The 24,720-nt window shown below is 39.4% G+C and overlaps 1 protein-coding gene across 2 annotated transcripts in view; it reads left to right on the plus strand.

Annotated features, from left to right (window-relative positions):
* Nucleotides 1-3,216: 3,216 nt before the first annotated feature.
* Nucleotides 3,217-24,720, plus strand: part of LOC117524397 (glypican-6-like) — a 303,252-nt gene continuing 281,748 nt past the window's right edge. For both annotated transcript variants that reach the window (XM_034186164.1, XM_034186166.1), the window contains exon 1: nt 3,217-3,665. In XM_034186164.1, coding sequence (XP_034042055.1) covers nt 3,515-3,665 — 151 coding nt within the window. In that variant the 5' untranslated portion in view covers nt 3,217-3,514. The remainder of the gene's footprint in view (nt 3,666-24,720) is intronic.

Raw genomic sequence — 24,720 nt, forward strand, 5'->3', positions numbered from 1 at the left:
GGTGTGAATTATATGTCTATATGTGGCCCTGTCATAGACTGGTGTCGTGTCCAGAGTGCACCCTGCCTCACATCCTGTGACAGCTGGGATGGACTCCAGCCCAGTGATCCTTCATTTGTGTAAATGGGTATAGTATTTGAAACAACAACAGCACTTTACAGAAGCCTAAATCAAATTTTGGAGTTGAGGTGAATCTGGATGTGGAGTCCTGACCTTGATAAAAACTGAACAGAATGCCTTTTCCCTTTATTGATTGATTGGGCTTTTCAAAGACAGGATCAACATCTAGATCCACAACAATAAAAATCTGATCAAATTTTGATATGGAACATGCATCTGGATGTTGAGATCTCTTGGAGGGAATTGAACAGACTGGTTTTCCTCCTTCATTGATTTTTTTTTTTTTTTTTTTTTTTAAGCCAGAAGCAACATCTGAATCCAGAACAATTAAAAAAAAAAAAAAATAATAAATCTCCATCAAATGTTGGTGTTGAGCAGTAAGCATGCACCTGAATGTTGAGTCTAAATTTATGATTATTTATTTGTGCATTTTGTCAGAACCCCAGTCTGCATCCAAAATGATATCTTCAAAATCTTGATCACATTTTGCTGTTGAGCAGGCATTAGTGCAGTGGATAATTGAAAAAAAAAAAAATGCTTCAAATGGTGATGCAAGCACCAAATTTGGCACACATACTCCTTAGACATTACTCTTTTAAAAATGCCAGGTACCCAGGTGAACTTTCAATAGGCGGCCAAGAAGGGGTCAATTGAAGTATTACACAGGGGTCAAAATTTAAAAATGCTCCAACCATATTGAAAGGTATTCCATATTATTTGTCTGATCATAAAGATTCCAAAAAGGTATAGTTTGGACTATCTGTGAATGAATGGTCTGGAGTTATGGGGTAAAAACAGCAAGAACACTGAGAAAGGTCAATTTCAGTTTGTACAGGGGTCAAAAGTTAAAGTTGCTCCAATTTTGGTAAAAAGTGGTGCAAATTACTGGTCGAGCTAATAGGATTAATAAATGGAATAGTTTTGACTGTGTTGCGTGCTTGGTTTGCAAAGTAAAGGTTAAACAATATCAGCATCCATTGGATTCTATGACATGTGACATATGCTACCCTGTACCATGATAACTAAGAATGATACATGATGCAAACTATTCCTTTTTAAAACTGTATTCACCCAACTAAAAATTTGCATCACTTTTTACCAAAATTGGAGCAACTTTAACTTTTGACCCCTGTACAAATTGAAATTGACCTTTGTCACTGTTCTTGCTGTTTTTACCCCATAACTCCAGACCATTCATTCACAGATAGTCCAAACTATACCTTTTTGGAATCTTTATGATCAGACAAATAATATGGAATACCTTTCAATATGGTTGGAGCATTTTTAAATTTTGACCCCTGTGTAATACTTCAATTGACCCCTTCTTGGCCGCCTATTGAAAGTTCACCTGGGTACCCGGCATTTTACTTTTTTAGACCAAGCAGAGGGAAACAAATATGGAATTACTCAATTCTGAGGAATAAATTATGGAATCACCCTGTAAATTTTCATCCCCAAAACTAACACCTGCATCAAATCAGATCTGCTCGTTAGTCTGCATCTAAAAAGGAGTGATCACACCTTGGAGAACTGTTGCACCAAGTGGACTGACATGAATCATGGCTCCAACACGAGAGATGTCAATTGAAACAAAGGAGAGGATTATCAAACTCTTAAAAGAGGGTAAATCATCACGCAATGTTGCAAAAGATGTTGGTTGTTCAGTCAGCTGTGTCTAAACTCTGGACCAAATACAAACAACATGGGAAGGTTGTTAAAGGCAAACATACTGGTAGACCAAGGAAGACATCAAAGCATCAAGACAGAAAACTTAAAGCAATATGTCTCAAAAATAAAAAATGCACAACAAAACAAATGAGGAACGAATGGGAGGAAACTGGAGTCAACGTCTCCTACGCCTAAAGGAAATGGGATTTACATACAGAAAAGCTAAACGAAAGCCATCATTAACACCTAAACAGAAAAAAACAAGGTTACAATGGGCTAAGGAAAAGCAATCGTGGACTGTGGATGACTGGATGAAAGTCAAATCAGTGATGAATCTCGAATCTGCATTGGGCAAGGTGATGATGCTGAAACTTTTGTTTGATGCCGTTCCCATGAGATTTATAAAGATGACTGCCTGAAGAGAACATGTAAATTTCCACAGTCATTGATGATATGGGGCTGCATGTCAGGTAAAGACACTGGGGAGATGGCTGTCATTACATCATCAGTAAATGCACAAGTTTACGTTGATATTTTGGACACTTTTCTTATCCCATCAATTGAAAGGATGTTTGGGGATGATGAGATCATTTTTCAATATGATAATGCATCTTGCCATAGAGCAAAAACTGTGAAAACATTCCTTGCAGAAAGACACATAGGGTCAATGCCATGGCCTGCAAATAGTCCAGATCTTAATCCAATTGAAAATCTTTGGTGGAAGTTGAAGAAAATGGTCCATGACAAGGCTCCAACCTACAAAGCTGATCTGGCAACAGCAATCAGAGAAAGTTGGAGCCAGATTGATGAAAGAGTACTGTTTGTCACTCATTAAGTCCATGCCTCAGAGACTGCAAGCTGTTATAAAAGCCAGAGGTGGTGCAACAAAATACTAGTGATGTGTTGGAGCGTTCTTTTGTTTTTCATGATTCCATAATTTTTTCCTCAGAATTGAGTGATTCCATATTTTTTTCGCTCTGCTTGGTCTAAAAAAGTAACCGTTACTGACTGCCACAATTTTTTTCCTGATTTCTTATAGTGTTTCTTAAAGCCAGAAAGTTGCCATTTGAAATGACTTTAGTTTTGTGTCATGTCTGTGATCTGCTTTTTTTCTACAAAATTAAACAACTGAATGAACATCCTCCAGGCCGGTGATTCCATAATTTTTGCCAGGGGTTGTATTAAGCCAGAATCCACACACGGATCCAGAACCACAATTGATTTTCGAATCACAGTTCAGTTGTGGATGCGGTTTGGGATTTAAAATTTAAACTGAATAAGCTCCTCCTCCTAACGACCAAATTCCGTTGTCGGCTGACCATATAAAATATATCTGAGAGCGAGTCTGAGAAAGACAACAATCCGAACTCCAGTCCGCGTTTTGTCTGCGGCTGTAGCTCCGCCGTGCGCACCGCGCGCGCTCCCAGTTGTCACTTCAGTCTGCTGCGTGAACTTCAGTCTGCACGTCGGGACTCACCGGCTGGATTCATGTGGAACGTCGGGACTCCTGTTGTCTGCAGCACGGGGGGACTTTCAGCGTTTCTTCTCTCCCACAGCGAGCCGCTGCGCTGTCGGCGATGTGCTGACACGCACTGACACAGCTGACACGCGCTGATTAAGTACCTGCGGATCTGCTGCTGCAGCGCACTTTTTTTTTTTTTTTTTTTTTTGGCAGTGGGATACTGCAGAGATCACTGGACAGTCAGGATTTACGGAGAGGTGAACAATGCTCACGTTGGAGACCATCATTTGCACTTTTTCTGTGCTGACTGTTGCAGCCAGAGCCGACCTGAAAGCGCGCAACTGCAGCGCGGTGAGAGAAGCGTGCGTCGCCAAAGACTTCAGCTTTACGCATGTTCCTCTCCAGGAGATTCCAGGTAAGGATGTCCCCAGCACCTCCAGCCAAAACATCAATAATTAATGTTTTCACCTCAGGACGATGAGGACGATCGCCTGCAATTAGAAACGATGAACACACACAGGAAAGTAAAAAAAAATAAGTCTGTTAATTGGGACGATTTTCGTAATCGATTCATGGTTTTATGTGTTTTGTGTTTGTGTGTGTGTGTGTGTGTCCCAACAGAAAAATGCCAAATTTACCCTGGTTATTTATTGTGTTTATTTCTGCAAATAGAATTAAAAAAAAAAAAAAAATCTACAATTTCCCACAAATTTTGCAGGCTATCATAAAAGAATTTAATTAAGTAGAACTGCAACTAAAATGATTAATCAATCATTCAACAAAATATTGCAAATATTAATCACTGCAGTGTCTGAGTAGAATTTTTTAATTATTTATTTGGACCAGTTAACTATTCGTCATTTTTTATTACATCCAATTTAAAAAGTGATATAAATCATGTCTGAAACCCGTTTAAAAGCTGCTTCAAAACCTTCAGAACCACTTGATCCTTAATGTGAAACAGTTTCTAATAATTACTTAATTGAAAAACAGTCTGAAAAGGAGAAAATCCACACATCAGACAAGTTGATGGAAAAAAAAATTGGAGTATATGTTGTTTTTTGGATAAATAACCCAAAAGAAAAAAGTTATCAGACTTGATTATTTTTCTGTCAATTGCTTGTTCATTCCAGTTCCACTGTTACATGATAATATAAAATTTAAATAAGTATTAGTTGCATGCTTCACAGTCAGTGGAGTGTTGCCACGTTGTTTGTTCTCTGCACTGCTTTTCTCAACTAAGCCTGTGCTGCATTCACATGTTGGTGGTGCGTGGCAGGCGGGTAAACGGGATACTCCATTGTTTTGGGTGACTGCGCTTAACACCCACCTATGTTTCATTTACACACGTAAATCTATCGTACATTTCAAATGAGGTAACTAACTGCCCACATTTTTTCCATACGTCTTTTATGTTGATGTAGATGCAACGTAAAACATCCACTAGAGGGCACTGCAGACTCTTCTTGAAAAGTTTCTGAAATCAATCATGGCAATCATGTTTCAACCACAAAAGAAACAAAGAAATACTTCATGACAAGATTTTTTATATATATATATATATATATATATATATATATATATATATATATATATATATATATATATATATATATATATATATATATATATATATAAACACTTATCAAAATATTCCATTGTTAATGGCATTCATCATGCACTTTTGTCTTAGGGTTGTGACTCGCTAGAACTTTGGCTGCACTGTCCCCACAAGTTCTGGTGGAACGGCAACATTTGGACCACATCTGCAAGTTTCTCAAAATGGACACAAATACAGATGAAATGAATGCAGATGCCAAACATTTATATCTGTATTTAATGTTGAGTGTCAAAGAAAACACCGCTGTGAGAGCAGCAGTTACACACTGTGGCATTATATGCGTTAAAATGTAAACATTTTCAGTATTTTCCACTTGCTGCAACAACAAACACAAACCAGATGTTACTTTCCCTTCAATGATGGTGAACTATTTTTAATGCAGAGACACTTTATTTTATATCAGGCAAACCGGGAAAAAAGGTGTGTTATTACAGAGAGAAATTAAGTGGTAACCTCACAAAAGGTTAACTTTTTAAGCAACAATCACTTGCTGTTGTAATTGTGCACATTGCTAAAACACTGGTGTTTTTTTTTGTGTACTTAGACTGGACTAAAACTCAAACTTTGCTTAATGTTTTCCAAATTTTGAGTAAAGCTCAAAACACAAGCAAGAAAAAACTTGCAACTATTTGGGGAATATAAACAATTGCTCAGCCATCACAAGTTTTGGAAATGTTCAAAAAATGTTGAAGAAATGTAAATTAAAGTGTAAAACTAAATAACAACAAAGGAAGTCAAAAGAGTAAAGCAAAAATATGGTATCTCATTTGTAACTGCAAGTACTGTATTTTCTGGAGTATAAATCAGTTTAGTTTTTTTACTAGTTTGGCAGGTCCTGCGACTTATACCGAGGCGCATCTTGTATATATATATATATATATAAAAATCACCAGTTCATAAATAATAATAACAATAATAGCTATTTAGGTCCCAGCAATCAAATAACTATACAAAATAAACTCTAGTAATAAAAAAAATCCCAATTTAATGAGCTGAAAATGCAGCAAAAAGGTACTACTAACTACGGTGTGGCTTATACTCCAGAAAATAACTGTTGCACCGCACGCAATTATACCTAGGACATTATTATGAAAACATTGTTTCACTTGTGTTCCATATGAACTGCTATCACATTGTTTTTGTCAGTCGTGCGAGAGAGCTGTCGAGACTAATTAGTGCCTCTGCTTCAAATACTGCTTGTGCACTACAGTACTGAAGCAACATGCAACAGTACATGCACCCCTGGGCCAGCTACACACACCTTTTCAAAAATGGATGTTTTGCTGTCTTATTAGTTGTTTTTGACTGAATCCAGCAAATTCTGTAAGGAATGAAGCAAACTGGAAAAAGTAGCTGCAGAGGTGGGAAAATATGTTCACATACTGTACAGTTGTGCTCATAAGTTTACATACCCTGGCAGAATTTTAGATTTTTTTGGCCATTTTTCAGAGAATATGAATGATAGAAAAAACTCTTTTTTCACTCATGATTAGTGGTTTTGTGAAGCCATTGATTGTCTTACAACTGTTTTTACTCTTTTTAAGTCATTATGACAACAGAAACTACCCAAATTACCCTGATCAAAAGTTTACATACCCCTGTTCTTAATACTGTGTATTGCCCCCTTTAACATGATGATGATGAATACTTTATTGAGCAAGTTAAAAACATTTATACATTGCGCACATTCATCTTTGAAAATCCGTACATTACTCAAAGGGAGTAGAATGAAGTAAAACTTATATTTTCTACCCCCTTTCACATGTTTTATTTTCGACTACGCGGACAAAAAAAACCAAAAAAATTTTGAGATCATATATACCTATATAAACACAGACCTTGCATTATACATATCAACATGTATTTACATAAATACACTACCTCTATACACAAATACCCTTGCATACACCAATACACACACTATATTCAATGCGATTTGACAGTATGACACTTTTAACCCACATACATGCACCCATGGGCACCCGGCCCATGCATGCACGCACATTTACCTATATTCGATTAAACTTGATATATTAATTTTTTTTTTTTCCCCACACACATGTATCATGGGCAACTCGTGTGCATTCATATTTCCCATACGTTCGTCATGCCCAAATAGTATAACAGTTTAGATCCACAAACATGCACACTAAGAATTATGTTATTCAGTTTCATATTTTTTTTTAATATTTTGAGTTTTAAATTTCTTTTGAATTGATGTACTGTAGTACATACTTTGATGTCATCAGTTAGGTTATTCCATAAATCCACCCCATGTCTCGTAAGGCACATTTGTTTCATTGTTGTACAAGCACACTGTTTTTTAGATTGTAATCTCCCTCTCTTTCACTAAACAATTTTTGGAGGTTATCTGATAGTAGGTTTTGTTTCACTTTAAAAATAATTTGTAAAGTTTTAAATTCTGCAAGATCTCTAAATTTTAGTATTTTGGATTGTAAAAATAGTGTACTCGTATGATCTCTGAAGCCTACATTATGGATGATTCTTATTGCCCTTTTCTGTAACTTAAAAAGTGTGTCTACATTACTTTTATATGTATTACCCCATACGTCAATGCCATAGCTAATATATGGTAATATTAATGTGCAATAAATAATATATAAGGACTCCTGATCTAAGAAATGTTTGGCTTTCCCAATTATGGAAATACTTCTGGCCATTTTGGATTGTATGCTAGCAGTGTGGGGTTTCCAGCACATCCTGTGATCGATTATTATTCCTAAAAATCTATGTTGGTTAACCCTTTCAATAGGAACCATGTCAATTTTAAGATTTACTTTTGTTTTCATTTCTCGGTTTCCAAAGAGCATTAATTTTGTCTTTGAAATATTAAGGGACAATTTATTACTATCAAACCAATTTTTTAATTTAATAATTTCTATTTGCATTTCGATCACAAGTTGTTTCAGATTTTCCCCAGAACATACTATCGTTGTGTCATCAGCAAAGAGGATAAATTTCAGTTTTTCAGAGATGAATTGGAAGTCATTAATATAAATTAAAAAAAGTTTAGGTTCTAAAACGGACCCTTGTGGAACTCCACAATGTATCTGTTTAAACAAAGATTTATATTCTCCTATTTGCACATATTGTTGCCTGTTGTTTAAATAAGCTTGGAGCCAATTTAGTGCAATACCCCTTATGCCAATTTTTGTCGAATTTACGTAATAATATGTTGTGGTTAATAGTATCAAACGCCTTTTTTTTGTCAATGAAGATCGCCATTGTATGTTTCTTTTTATCAATATTATTTGATATTTCTTCCACTAAATCAATTAAAGCTAAAGTTGTTGATCTATTTTTTCTGAAACCATACTGGTTATCGTTTAATATCTTGAACTTTTCAATGTATTGATCTAACCGTACTGTATATAGTTTTTCTAAAATTTTTGAGAATTGAGATAACACAGATATAGGTCTATAATTTGAGAAGATACTTATCTCCACTTTTATATATAGGTGTAATTTTGGCAATCTTCATTTGACTTGGAAACTCTCCATTAATAAAAGATAAGTTATAGATATGACTTAGAGGTTTTGCAATTTCATTAATGACTTGTTTAATTATTGTAGTGTCCAACTTATTGCAATCTACTGATTTTTTTTTTTTTTTTTGCCTTCAATTCATTAACAGTGTTTATTATTTCCATTTCGTCTGTTGCTGATAGAAAGAATTAATTTGAGTTTACTTGTTCAGTACCTATTTCTGAGGCTGAATATGGCATTTTTATTTCAGCTGCCAATTCTGGTCCTATATTGACAAAATAATGATTAAATGCATTTACTAGCTCTTCATTGTTATAGATCTTTTTATCACTGTCAATGAAATAGTCCGGCAAGGTACTGCGGTTCTCCTTTTTTCTGATGACACTATTTATTACATTCCAGAGACCTTTAATATTTCCCTTGTTTTGTTCTAGTTGTGTTTTATAATACATCTTTTTACAATTCCTTAATACACATGTCAACTTATTTTTGTATATTTTATATTTATTTTCTGTTTCGATTGTTCTTTCTTTAATAAATACCCTGTATAGCCAGTTTTTCTTTTTACAGGCATTAATTAAACTGCTTGTCATCCATGGGTTGGTTTTAGCTTGTTGTTTGATTTGGATTGATTTCACAGGGCAACATTGATCATAGAGAGTCAAAAATTTATTCAAAAAAGTGTTATATGTTGTGAAAGTGTAGTGACACGGACCCGCAACAGGGGGCGCAAATGAACGGTCAATAGATGAGCCAAAAGGTAACAATTTAATGTTGTGAAATGTGCCCAACGAATATACAGACAATCTCAGAATATGATTACAGTCAAATTACAAAGGTGACGTGTGGGCAGGCTCGAGGATAGAAGACGTCTGTCCTGAGAAGGGCCGGAACCACACGATTTCTGCCACCACCGAACCTGGTGAATACTGGAGCCGCCAAGTCCCGAATTCCCAGGTGATCACCGTCTCCGACTGTCGGATCTGGTACTGCTGGCGAGAACAAAGACAGTCAAGTGTGGGTGTGTGCACACCCAGTAACAACAACGGTGGGAATGCCACCTCCACCTCTCACTCAATATGTGATGAGTACCGCAGTGATTCCTCAGGGGAAAAGAGTGCCCTCACTCAGCTTCCACAGATAGAGGAACCGGTACTCCTGCAAACACTCACAATATACAGATATATTGTAAAACGGCTGAGGATATTACCTTCAATGAAGTACGATATCTCGGCGATGAGGTGGAGATGACGTCTGGGTTTTATGGAGTGAGGTGATGAAGAATGAGTGACAGCTGTCAGGAAGTAATGAGTAATAGCTGTCACTCCTGGCTGTGTCCGTGGCGGCAGCGCCCTCTCGTGCCTGAAGCCCGCACTTCAGGCAGGGCGCCCTCTGGTGGTGGGCCAGCAGTACCTCCTCTTCTGGTGGCCCACACAAAATTATAAGCTGAGTTAACCTCAGTTTCATCTAATATTACTTTCCAGTCTTGTTTTAATAGACTTTGTTTGAATATCATTATTGAATCATTTGTTTTTACTCTTATGAAATTAGTAATCTTAATATTTTTCTTGGCTTTCCTATAGTTATAACTTATTTTCATAGTTAAAAATACTGGTAAGTGGTCACTTATATCGTTTATTAATATGCCACTGGAAATGTCATTGTTTAATATGTTAGTGAAAATATTATCAATTAGTGATGAACTCTGTGCAGTGATTCTGGTTGGTTTAGTTATTTCTGGATGGAATGACAAGCTATACATAGTATCTATAAAATTTTCCCTAGGCTTATGTGTACTCATTTTTAATAAATCTATGTTAAAATCCCCACATATAAAAACATCTTTATGTTCCATTTTCGTATACAAGTTATGCATTAGTTCCGTAAACATTTCAATACTTGATCCAGGAGATCTGTAAACACACGTAATCAATATATTTTTTCTGTTTTCCATTATCAATTCAATTGTTATACACTCCATAATATCATCAATAGCCAATGTCATGTTGTCAATCTGTTTTGCATGTAAGTTTTTATCCACATATAATGCCACACCACCTCCATTTGTTTGTTTCTGCTCTGTGCAAACATCTCAATCTTCTAACATAAAGTTGTTTGTTTCATCATTTTTTATCCAAGTTTCTGAAATTGCTAATACATTAAACAAAGTACCCAATTGGTTCAAGTAATCTTTTATCTTTTCAAAATTTGCATGAAGGCTGCGACTATTGAAGTGGACAGTTGACAACATCTCATTAGGTTTATTCTGAGTTGGTATTTGCTGGTCTTGATAATACATGCAGTCATCATTTAGTGACAAGTGACAAAGTTTTTTATTCGGCACACAAAATATTCAAATAGAAAAAAATGAACAATTCCACAAACAAACACAGACAAAACTAGTGAGTCCGAAAGGGTGTGGGCTGAAGCAAAGCTTATTAGCGCCCACCCCTGCTAGTACAAGTCCAACAATTCTAATCAGTCATATTTACATAAATATAAATTCACTACTACATGTCGACACACAGACATACACATCAATATACTATTCAATTATAATTATATTTATATAGTACCAGATCACAAGAAAGTCGAATCAAGGCACTTTATGCCAGTAAGGACTAACCTTACCAACCCCCAGAGCAAGCACTAGGCAACTGTGGTGAGGAAAAACTCCCTATAAGGAAGAAACCTCAAGCAGACCAGGCTCTTGGGGTTGACCCTCTGCTTGGGCTGTGCCATATATACCTATATACATACGTATATACTTTACAAACATAAATATATACATACATATACACAGTCACTTATATACATATACATATACACCTACCCGTATCTATATATCTACATACGCATATACATACCCACACATTCAAATATACAATAAGTCCCACTTATAAATTGAACATTCCATATAAATCAAATTATATTTGCTTCTTTATGATACTTAGACATAATGTTCTTTTTAAGTAGTTTCTTAAATCTCACTAAGGTACTACTCATTCTAACCTCTGTTGAACATTTGTTCCATTTCCTCACCCCAACCACAGACACACAAAAACCCTTTACATTTGTTCTTACTGGTGGTTTCATAAAAATTGCACAACCTCTTAAACTATATCTGGATTCCCTCAATCGGAACAGACTCTGGACATGTCTCGGTAAGGCTTGGTTTTTCGCTCGAAATAAAGTTTGAATTGTAATGTAATCGACCAAATCAATGAATTTTAATAAATTTAAAGACACAAATAGAGAATGAGTTAGTTCACGATATTGTTTATTGCAGATGATTCGTATGGCTCGTTTTTGCAAAAGGAATATTGGATTGGTATTTGATTTGTAAGTGTTTCCCCATGACTCAACACAATATGTCATATATGGTACCATCAGAGAATGATATAAAGTAAGTAACCCTTCTTGCGGCAGTAGGTCTTTGGCTTTATACAAAATGGCTATAGTTTTTGACAATTTTGATTTCACATAATTTATATGTGGTTTCCAGCTAAGTTTATTATCAATTATAACACCTAAAAATTTATTCTCTGTTACTAACTCAATTTCCTTATTGTTTATAGTTAAATTTTTACATTTGGGTGCCTGTTTATTTCCAAATATAATACATTTAGTTTTCCCAAGGTTGAGTGACAACTTATTGGCGTCAAACCAAACCTTAAATTTTTCCAGTTCTTTCTCCACTATGTCCAGAAGCTGTTCAAGATTTTCACCGCTACAGAACACAGTTGTATCATCCGCAAAAAGGACACATCTCAGTGAACTCGACACCCAACTTATATCATTTATATAGATTATAAACAACAAAGGACCCAGCACTGAGCCCTGCGGCACCCCACATGTGACATCCCTGAGTTCAGAATTTGTATTATTGAATTGAACATACTGAAATCTGCCTTGTAAATAACTAGCTATCCATTCATATGCCAGACCTCTAATTCCATATTTCTGCAGTTTACTTAATAGTATTCCATGGTTAATTGTGTCAAACGCTTTCTGTAAATAAAAAAAAACACCTATTGTGTATTGTTTATTGTCAATTGCAGTTGCTATACTTTCCACAAAGTCCATCAAAGCATGTGATGTAGTTCGAGACCTTCTGAATCCATATTGTTCTTCACAAATGATGTTATGCTTCAGTAAATAATCATTTAATCTTTTAGCAAATATTTTTTCCAAAATTTTGGAAAATTGTGGCAGGAGTGATATAGGTCTATAATTAGAAAATGTGTGTAAAATTTATGTCATTATAAAAGTTTATATCCGGGTCGACTTCATCTATAACATGTTGCATTTTAGATTCACTACATTCAAAAGTTTTAAATTGCATTTCTTGGTTTTGTGCTTTCATTGTCCTCTATAGGCAGGGAATTGTTAATGTTTAATTTGTCATTTTGAATTGAAGGTAAAATTATCTAGATTTTTTTATTTATATTTCATTTTTCAATTGTATTTGTTCAGTTCATGTTCTTCTTTGATGCATAGTACCTTAGCTTCTTCTGGTGTACCTAATCGTTTTATGTAAACTCTGCAGTTAGAGGTCCATGTTCCTTGGATTTTGTTTTGTTTCTTTAGTAGATGGGCTTTTCTAGCTATATCTGCATTTTTTTTGGTCAGATGATCGTTTATGTATACCTTGGTCCCTTTAAGTTTCTTTCCCTGCTTTAATATGGTTAACTTATGTTTCCTATTAACAAACCTTACTATTATTGCTGATTTTTGTTGCTTGTCTTTTCGGGGCAACAGATGACATGCCTCTATATCCTGCGTGTTCATTGTAATTCCTTTGGTAGCAAAGAAGGTGACCACCTGCTGCTCCATTGATTCCAGGTCTTTGTCAGTAGGCTCCTCTTCATTGGTTACTGCTCTTGCATAAGTTCTTGGTTTGATGTCAAGGCCTGTAACCATAAGATCGTTTATCCTGGAATATTGTTCAAGCTCTGATACTCTATTTTCAAGAGTTTTAATCTTCACGTCTTTCTCCATATTTTGCTGTTTCAGTTCATTCACTTGGTCCATTAAGTCTATAATTGTTTTTTGTTGGTTCGATATGTTTTGCATGTCCAGTGTTATAAAGTTCAGAGACTTCTTAATGTCCTCTAGGTCCTTTTCAATGGTTGGACTTATGCTTAAAGGGACTGATCTTATGTTTGACTCTGATGTCTCTGTGCCGCTCTTTTTTGGCCCCATAATGGTTAATAAGCTCGGTCCTGTTACTTATGCTAAGCTGCTAGCTGCCAGCACGCCGCCTGCTTATAGCCGACTACTTTTAGTTGCCTCACCGGTCAACCACAATGTTTCCCCGCCGGACAGCTCTCTCCGGACCAGCCACTCAGGCAGTTTTCCCCACCAACCACTCTCTCTGTACCTCAGCCTCTCTCCTCCGCCGTCCACTGCTACCTCGGTTAGCCCACAGGCCAACCTCGCTCCTCCGCCGCTGCCTCGGTTAGCTCACGGGCCAACCTCGCTCCTCCGCCGCTGCCTCGGTTAGCTCACGGGCCAACCTCGCTCCTCGGTTAGCTCACGGGCCAACTTCGCTCCTCGGTTAGCTCACGGGCCAACTTCGCTCCTTCGCCGCTGTCTCTGTTAGCTCACAGGCCAACCTCGTCCCTCTGCTGCTGCCTCGGTTAGCTCACAGGCCAACCTCGCTCCTCCGCTGCTGCCTCGGTTAGCTCACGGGCCAACCTCGCTCCTCCGCCGCTGCCTCGGTTAGCTCACGGGCCAACCTCGCTCCTCGGTTAGCTCACGGGCCAACTTCGCTCCTCGGTTAGCTCACGGGCCAACTTTGCTCCTCCGCCGCTGTCTCTGTTAGCTCACAGGCCAACCTCGTCCCTCTGCTGCTGCCTCGGTTAGCTCACAGGCCAACTTCGCTCCTCGGTTAGCTCACGGGCCAACTTCGCTCCTCCGCCGCTGCCTCGGTTAGCTCACAGGCCAACCTTGTCCCTCCGCCGCTGCCTCGGTTAGCTCACAGGCCAACCTCGCTCCTCGGTTAGCTCACGGGCCAACTTCGCTCCTCCGCCGCTGTCTCGGTTAGCTCACAGGCCAACCTCGTCCCTCCGCCGCTGCCTCGGTTAGCTCACAGGCCAACGTCGCTCCTCGGTTAGCTCACGGGCCAATTTCGCTCCTCCGCCGCTGTCTCGGTTAGCTCTGAATAAGCTGATTGGTTGCAGGTGCACTCATTGGTTGCAGGTGCCAGGTATCCCATCAATGACAGCTTGGAGTCTTTTGTGGTAGTTGTGGATGATGCTCTTTATTTTCTCTGATGGTAAAGTTGCCCATTCTTGGCAAAAAGCCTCCAGTTCCTGTAAATTCCTGGGCTGTCTTGCATGAACTCCACCTCTGAGATCTCCCCAGAGTGGCTCAGTGATATTGAGGTCAGGAGACTGAGGTGGCCACTTCAGAATCTTCACTTTAGTCTGCTCTAGCCAATGACAGGTCAACTTGGCCTTATGCTTTGGATTGTTGCCATGTTGGAATGTCCAAATACATCCCATCCGCAGCTTTCGAACTGATGAGTGCAAATTTTCCTCCAGTATTTTGTGATAGCATACTGTATTCAACCTGCCATCAATTTTGACCAAGTTTCCTGTGCTTTTGTAGCTCATACATCCCCAAAACATCAGCGATCCACCTTTGTGTTTCACAGTAGGAAGGGTGTACCTTTCATCATTGGCCTTGTTGACTCCTCTCCAAATATAACATTTATGGTTGTGGCCAAAAAGTTCAGTTTTGGTCACATCACTGCAAATTACTTTGTTTTCTGTGCTGTTTGGCATATTGTAATGTAAGCATGATACTTTGTGGTGTTTGCATAGTAATGGCTTTCTTCTGGCGACTCGACCATGCAGCCATTTTTCTTCAAGTGCTCCTTATGCATCTGCAAGCAGCCACACCACTTTGTTTCAGAGAGTCCTATATTTCAGCTGAAGTTATTTGCAGGTTTTTCTTTGCATCCCAAACAATTTTCCTGGCAGTTTTTGCTGAAATTTTTGTTGGTCTACCTGACCGTGGTTTGGTTTCCTTAATTTTCCACTTATTGATTAGAGTTTGAACACTGCTGATTGACATTCTTAGATCCTTGGATATCTTTTGTATCCCTTTCCCGTTTTAGACTTAGACTTGTTTTTCTTGTCATTTCATAAAAAAAAAAAAATCATAGATGCTGTCACAGAATGAAATATCGATGCACTGCACAAATAGATAAAAACACAGAATAAAGTACAGAATACCAGTCCAAGGTGTGTGATAGTGATAAATAGTTCTTTTTCTTAAACCTATCGATAACTGTCTCTGCATCTGTGTATACACAATATGCAATAATAAATGAAGGACACAGGAAAATGCTACAAGGATAAAGTTGTAACCTGCTACAGTGTATTCTATATCGTACATTCTGTATTGCACAGTTCTTTTTACTCTCATCACTCATCTTCAAACGCTTTTCCGGGTTCGGGTCGCAGGGGCAACAGCTCCAGTAGTGGACCCCAGACTTCCCTCCCGGGCCACATTGACCACCTCTGACTGGGGGATCCCGAGGCGTTCCCAGGCCAGTGTGGAGATATAATCTCTCCACCTAGTCCTGGGTCTTCCCCGGGGTCTCCTCACAGATGAACGTGCCTGGAACACGTCCCTAGGGAGGCGCCCTGGGGGCATCCTTACCAGATACCCAAACCACCTCAGCTGGCTCCTTTCAACGCAAAGGAGTAGCGACTCTACTCCAAGCTCCCCACGGATGACTGAACTTGATTTGTATTTAATTGTCTTATGGCGGTTGGGTAAAAGGTGTTCCTGAATCTGCATGTTTTACAACTCAGGCTACAGCACCGTCTACCTGAGGGCAGGAGAAAAAACACATTGTTAAAGGGGTGTGAATTGTCCCGGATTATCCTTCTTGCCTGGGACAAGCAGCGCTGTTCTGCCAGTTCAACAATGGTTGGCAGCCTGGCCTTCTCTGCTGCCCTCACAACCCTCCCTAGTGCCTTCCTGTCTGCAAGGCTGCAACTTTCATGCCACAGAGTGATACTACTGGTTAGTACACTCTCTATTTTTCCTCTATAGCAGGTGGTGAGTACAGCCAGGGTCAGATGGGCACTCTTTAACCTGCAGAGAACGTGCAGATGCTGGTTGGCCTTTTTAGCCAGAGGGGATGTGTGCAGAGACCAGGTCAGGTTGTCGGAGACATGAACCCTCAAGAATTTTGATTGCTGCACAATCTCCACAGCAGAGTCCTTGATGTAAAAGTAAGTCCCTTCAGCTGCTCCTTTGTTTGCACTCGGGGTCTCTACAGCAAATCCAAGGTGGATCTGCATGTTGAATTGGCACAAGTTTTACGCCGGGTGCCCTTCCTGACGCAACTCCACATTACATAGAGAAATGTGGCAGGGGTGGGATTTGAACCCAGAACCTTCTGAACTGAAACCAAGCGCATTAACCACTTGGCCACCACCCCAATGCGTGTATTGGGAGGGCTTATTCTCCTGAAGTCCATCACCAGCTCCTTGGTTTTCTCCACAGTAGATTATACAGTTCAGTTACCTTTACCCAGAGATCCTTTGACAATTCGTTTGCTTTCCCCCGTGACTCAGAAACCAGAAACATCAGTGCAGCATGGATGAAAGATGCAAGGGTCTGTCAGGAGCCCAGAAACTCACTGACCTTTTATACACATGCACTGATTACCAGCAAAGAGATCGCAGGTGAGGATGGTTATGTTTAGTAGCCATTCAAACCTTTGTGTCAACTTGTGCATGTTATCATGCCAAAATTACCAGGGTATGTAAACTTTTTATCAGGGTCATTTGGTTAGTTTCTGTTGTCATTATGATTTAAAAACAAAGAGTTATGGCTGAAATAGTGGCCAGGGATTTTGGGCCCCATGAAAAGAAATCTTATTGGGCCACCATCCATATTATTTTGTCAGTGTTAGGGGCCTCTCTGGGTTCCTGTCAATCATGAGCCCCTAGAATCCTTCTCCTTATTCTCCCCTTTTCGGCACCCCTGGCCAGATGTATCTGCGATCAAGTATCTAGGTCCAGATGGCTTTATGTTCAGTTTATATGCAGTGTCCACTGGGTCAAGTTGCTTATGAAGTGGGGATATTGGTTGGTGTTTGGATTAGGGAAGGAGGACTGATTACAGGGCTCGCTAGAGCATTTTAAAAAGCTTAGTCATTAGACTCAGTGATGTACTGGAACACTGAGACACCATTTACATGTGGTATTACAATGTGTTTTGGGTGATTGCACTGCAAATGGGATTGTTCTTGACCACATGACAGTACAGGTGTAAATACACCCAAAATCTGATCATCCATGCTACCTGTGAAGGTGGTCAGTGTGATCACAGGAGACACAATTTAATGCCTGGTGTAAATGTAATCAGGCTAAAATCATGCGTAGATACAGTGTAGATAATAGACTCAGAAAAAAAGTTTGATGATATGCCCATCTTGGTCTCCCTTCGTTGGCTTCCTGTACATGTGAGGTCTGATTTTAAGGTATTGTTATTAACGTATACATTTCTTGAAGGACTAGAGCCCAGATACTCGGCTGACTTACTTCCACTTCGTGATCTTGGAATTTCGGGACTGTTGTGTGTTCCAAGGGTGAGAAGAAGTCGTCAGTAGGTCATGGAGGTTTTTCTTATGTGTTTGCCCATTGAGATAAGGCAGTTGGATTCTGTTGGATGTGGTTAAATCCAGTTTAAAGACTAATCTGTTTTCTCTCTCTTGTAACTGACATGGACTTGTGTTGAATTGCTTTTTTTTCCTTTTAGTTGTAGTGAATGTCAAGGTTTTCATCATATCCGATATTCTGAGCATGTAGATGAGTTGTATGATTGGGTTTCCACTGACCTTTGTTCACATTTATTATGGGTCCCCTGCTGTTATTTTTCCAGTTGGTAGTCATAGCAATTGTTTTTTCTGAGTAACAAAATATTTTATTCTTGTTTTATATGTTGCATATTTATATTTCAATTGTTTATTGCATTTTATTTTATTATTTATTGCATCAGTTTTACTAGATAATTGTCATGATTTGGTGCTATATAAAATTAAATTGAATTGTAACAGTTTAATGCCATATGTAAATGAGGCCTTTGAGTTAAAAAATGTGGTGCTGCTGTATTGCGAAAAAGCATCTGGAGGTGTGGTCGGATAATTTTCTACATTTAAAACTTAAATGCATCAATCTGGGTCAGTCAGTCTTATATGTTCAGAGCAAAATTAAGAGGCTAGAGCTATGGAATACTTGTTCTCTTCTTAACAATTTTGCACTCTCAGCAGTTTATTTATGACCACATTGAGTGTATAGTGTACAAATAATGAATGTTTATGAGTGCAATGGTAAGAATATTTTACCTCATATAGCAGTCAAATCCAAAATTGTTCTCAGTCAACTTGCAAAAACAGTCAGATAGTTTAAAAACAATGGTGCGGATGTAATCCGTACCTGATAAAATGCAAAAGACAAACCCCGCCATGTTTGTTTTTAAGATAAGCGCTGTTGCCGCTAGTGTGCACGCTGTGGTCACAGCATGCAATAGCACAAAAGGTATAGAATCAAAATTGTACCGTAAATGGAACACAACGACAAATGGAAATAATCCATTTCATGTAGCATACAATCCACCAATAAAATAACAAGGATCTATTTAGGTGTTTTATATATATATGAATAATCATACTTGCAGACAAGTCGCCTGTTATGAAAATCACAGCCCACTTCCCAAAACGCAAAACTATCTGTCAAAACTCAAACCAGTTGTTGGCTTGCTTTGTAACTGAGATGGGCACATGCTCAAGCTACATGTATCCCATCCAGGTCACGCTGGTCCTGCCCATGCTCCACATCTTTACCTATTTATGGGTTGGCTGGGAGTTAGGTGAAGGCAGGCACATTTAACACTGTTCAGATTGGGGTTGGCAATCCGGCTGGACTCAGCTTCAACCAGAAAGTTGGACAGTATTCAAACCTGTTTTTCAAATCTGACTCATCCCATACACGCATCCACACTCAATCCAGCTCAAGAAGAATGATCCCACTTCTTGCATTGTGATCTTTCACCTTTTTGTACCTGGCCTTGAGCACCTTTATCTTACCACTGCACTGGCTTAACGTCTTGTCGTATCCATGCGTTGTATTGCAGCAGCAATGTCCTCGAATACATTCTGATTGCAGTATGTTCCACCCAGTCTCCAGATTCATTCATGGCCATCAACAGCTACTGCCAAAGAAAATCAAGATGCTATAAAAAAGTTTGGGCAAAGTTAGCTTGAGATTTTGGCGGGAGTTTGTAACCCCACAAACCCAGAGGTATGATGTCATGATCTCCAACCCAGGTGGAATCAATACACATTTGTGTTCAGACCAGAGGTGGGATGAAGTCACCAGCAAGTCACTCTCAAGTCATGAATTTGCAAGTCACAAGTCTCAAGTCATAATGTCCACCAACTCTTTGCAAGCTAACTTGAGACTTGACTTAAGACTTTTGGCTTGGGACTTGAGACTTGCCCATTCACGACTTGAGAATGACTTGACAGTGACTTTGTCCCACCTCTGGTTCAGACATTGGCGAATCCGTCAAAAATTCGAAGAGTGTCACTTCGATTCAGGAAAAACCCATCCGACTTAAACCGTATTTGGCCCAAATCTGACTTGGGCTGGACTGTAAACCCAAATCTGAACGGGAAGATAGAATCGACCTATTTTAGCTTCAAACCAACGCTCCAGAAAACGTGTGGGTATTATCACGGAGGGCTTTTCCAGTAAATATACAGTGTATAGTTCTAAATTTCACGATGATCCACATCCACACAGTCATCGAGTTTATCTACTGGTTGCTTGGCTTTGTTTCAGCCAACAGCTCAACAAGTGGAAGCTCCTCCCCTCAAATCAAAGTGGAGTGCTTCTGTGAAATCACCTGTTAAAATGAAGTCACGATCACTCACTGAAAAGTCAGTAACTCAAAACCCCTGAGGACGCTTTGTTAGATAATACAGTCGGCTTCTCTGGCCATAGCTGTGCTTTTGTCTGTATGTCTGGTGAAGGTCTCCGACTGTCTAAAGCGAGCAGGCATAAGGAATGTTCAGTCAGTTGAACTTTTGTTCTGTGAAAGTTAAATGATAACCTGAAGGGGAAATGATGGCTTGCAGTGCTTCAGTAGTTCAGACAAATTCAGGGTAATTTTAGCCGCATTCGCTCTGGAGTAATTATCTCTAAAACCTGAATGTTACAGAATTCCGCATGTCGATTTAATATGCACCGATGTCCGGTTTGAGTCAAATGGATACAGACCACACTGTGTTACTGAATAACAAACTGAATTACAACAGGTGTTCATACTGTCCCCTAAATTTCACAATTTGTAGTCATTTGTATCATATTACGAAAATTACTTCTGCTAAAGAGGACTACTGCAAAAAGTGTCTTGGCTGCTCCAGTTAGGGGTTGTCACCCATCTCACCCTGTCCTCATCATCTTCTTCTATCACACCAACCACCTGTATGTTCTCCCTCACCACATCCATAGACCCTCCTCTTTGGTCTTCTTCTTCTTCTCCACGTGCCTGGAGGCTCCATCTTCAGCATAATTTTTCCAGCTGACCCTTCATCCCTTCTCTGCATGTTCCCAATCATCTCTCTCACTTTGCCTCCAGACCTTACTTCCAATGCTCTTTGTAATATCCGCATTCCTAATCCTGTCCATCATCATCACTCCCAATGAAAACTGCAGTATCTTCACTTCTACCACCTGTGCCTCCACCTCCACCATAGCTGATCTCCCCCTTTTATATCAGATCACTCCTGCCATTCTTCTCCATCAACTCTGCACTGTTTTCTTCACCTCTCCACTACACTGTGCATTATTTTGAACAGTTAACCCCAACTATTTGAAGTGATATACACCTCTACTTCCTGCAGCATCACCCCTCTATCTTAAGCCCCGGTCACACGGCACTAATGAAGGACACTGAAGCCAAAACGAAACAAGAAATCTGGACTTACATTGAATTCCGGAGACATTGTTTAACCGTCGTCCAGCTTCGTTCCTGCAGCTGGCGCTTTGTCAGAATTTTCAAACTGTTGAAACTGCCGATGACCTCAATTCAATTACGTTTTGCTTTCTGTCTTGATGGTTCCTCATTGTTTGCGTAGTTCCCGTACCATCAGGCGTTCCGTTTGATTGTCGTCCAACTTTGTTCAACCTCCAGTCTCTCTCTCTCTCTCTCTCTCCAGCCTCTCAACGTCTCTGGCTAAGACGTGCGTGTGCATGCACATGTTGTCAAGACAGGGCAGCTGCAGGTGACTGTGGACAGCACAGACTCGCTGCAGAAATGATCACAGGCTGGCACTTTGTTTTGATTTTCTTTCAAAGCGCCAAGGTCGCTGTTCGCTTCGTTTATCTTTTGTTAGTTTCGGTTTTGTTTCAGTCTTTTATGCGCTCTGCACTTGCAGGTTTTTCGGTGATGGGAGAAGTCCAGGCTCATTTGAAAACTTTTTGTCAACGAGTTGTGACTTTGAGACCTTTTTCCTTCGTTCAGCTAAAGCCGTGTGACCAGGCCCTTACTCATCCACATCAAGTCAGTCTTTGGCTTTGGCTTACTTTCATTTTCTTTCTCTCCAGAGTGTACCGGCACCTCTCTAATATTACCTGGAAACACAATAGTCCATGGAGGCTCCTGTCTGATCTTGTCATCATTATTCCTAACAAGAAAGGGTTTAGAGCCCATCCTTGATGCAGTCCCACTTCCCATCCATAATTCCTGCCACACACCTCACTACTGTCACACTTGTCATACATATCCCACACCACCCTCACATACTTCTCTGCCACCCCCGACTTCCTCATGGAATACTACAATTCCTCTCTTGGCACCTAAGCTTTTTTATATCCACAAACGCACAATGTAAGTCCTTCTGGCCTTCTCTATACATCTTTATCAATATTCAAAGAAAACATCATCTATTAGTGCGCTTGGTCAGTATGAGATCATGTTGTTGGTCACAGCTCTTCTCTTCACAGCCAAGCTTCCACGACCATAAGTTCAGGCTGTGGATGATCAACTTTATGTTTCTGTAGTTACTGCAGCTCTGCACATCAACCTTGCTTTTAAAACTTGGCACCACCACAGTTTTTTCCACTACTCAGGCATCCTCTCACATTCTAAGATTTTGTAGCATTCTGTAGCATCCAATCATATCTTTCCTAAACATCTCCATGCCTTCCTTGGTATATGTAATCTGAGCCTTTCCACTCATCATCCTCTTCATAGCTGTCCTCACTTCATCCTCATTCATCCGTTGTAATTCATGATTCACTGTCTCCACATCATCTGACCATCTCTTTCACTGATTTTCTTCATTCATCAACTCCTCAAATTACTCCCTCCACCTTCTCAACACACTCTCCTCACTTGTCAGAAAATTTCCATCTGGATTATTTCTCACCATATCCTGCTGCACATTATTTCCAGCTGAGTCCTTTTGTCATAAATTTGGGAGAACAGTTGTCAAGCAAATGAAGCTCTTTTGATCTTGTCTGTGAATGAGTCATAACCCTACATGTCTGCCAGAGAGACAACACATTATATCAACACTGCAGCAGATTGACTTTAATACTTTGGATGTGTGCGCTTTTCCATTTTTCATTTCAATAACAAAATTTTAAAAGCTCCATTGCTTGCTGTTAGGTAGTAGTACAATTCTATGGATAAAGAATTTGTGTTTTTTTTTGTTTGTTTTGTTTTTTGTTTTTTTGCCAATCAAATCCTATCAGATTGGCACACAGAATCCTGATCCACACCTTTTGACAGCTAACATAGTTTAACAGAGGTAAATACTTTGAGTGGTATCTTGGACCTGCACCCTACATATAGAGATGGTCTTACCCACAGCCGTTCAGTGGTAATAAAATAATTAGAATGCAGGTTTTTTTCTGTTAATATCAACAGTTCAAGAAAACTGCTGTTTTTATTTTGGTTTGGTTCACAGTTGTCTTTTTATGACTCTAGCCTTAGTGGTCTGGATGCCGTCGCTGTCGTGATTCTCTCTGTGAAATGGGAAACCTGGCACTTGTAAACGGCTGCATATTTTATAATAGGCACACCTGTTCACAGACGAGTTGAATAGCAAACTGATTAAATCCTCCGGGGCCGTGCGCCACACGTCACAACTAATCTCACAAATGAGTGAAAAATTCAATCTCTCTCATCTCTCAATGATGTCATCCTGAATAACGCTCTTTTGATCTTGTCTGTGAGTGAGTCGTAACCTTACGTGTCTGTCAGAGAGACGGTGCATTATCAACACTTCAGCAGATCTGCGCTGTGATGGGCTTGCCCTTCATGCCTCTGAATTTACCACCTCTCACTCATGCAAACAGCATTTTCGAGCTCAGTTAGTCCTTGAATAAAGTAAAAGTAATAAGGTTTTTTATTTTTTTATTTTATTTATTTATTTTTACTCATAAAAGAAATGTATCTGTTTTAACCTGAATTATGAGGAGCAGACACACAGTCGTTTTCTTTGTGAGAATTAGTGGATTTATGGTCTGGCTGATGTGATTAGAAAATTGAGTTTCTTGATGTTGCTTCTCTTTGGATTCATACACAATTTGAAACTTTATTTTTGAAAAATTGTTTTTTGAATAAGCCAGAATATGCTTAGTATACAGTGATGTGCAGAAGTTTGAAGAACATCTAAAATATCTCAAGCTTTCATGTACACCGAGTGGTTGGGAATGCTTAGGGAGCCGACTGGGGGGGCGTGGCGCTCAGGTGTCTCCTGGAGCTTCTTTGCAGTGTCTCACAGTGTGGTTAGGGGTTCTGGATGGGGTGTTTTTTTCTGTTGCCTGGTGGTCCCCATCTTGGAGGTGGGGGTGATGGTGGCTCTTGGATGCCCTGTCTGGGTGTTATGTACCTTATTGTTTCAGCAGCAATAAATCCCTTTGGCTGTTCCCTTGTTTTCACTTGGGGTCACCACAGCAGATCTGAGGTGGATCTGCATGTTGATTTGGCACAAGTTTTACACCGGATGCCCTTCCTGACGCAACTCCATGTTACATGAAGAATGGGCAGGGGTGGTTTTGAACCAGGGACCTTCTGCACTGAAAACACATGCACTTAACCACTTGGCCACCAATATTTTAGGCAGTAAAATATTAAAAATGCCTGTGAAACTAATTTCAGAGTATACGTTTATATCTTGAAATGTTCCATAGGAGATTGAGCTGGGGGGAGGGGGGCATATTATTTTGTCGACATTGAAAACCTAAATATTGAACTGTTACATTTAGGATGCCAAAACTAGAGAATATGTCATTTTCAC

Source organism: Thalassophryne amazonica, chromosome 14, assembly GCF_902500255.1.
Source record: "Thalassophryne amazonica chromosome 14, fThaAma1.1, whole genome shotgun sequence".
Classification (NCBI taxonomy): Eukaryota; Metazoa; Chordata; class Actinopteri; order Batrachoidiformes; family Batrachoididae; genus Thalassophryne; species Thalassophryne amazonica.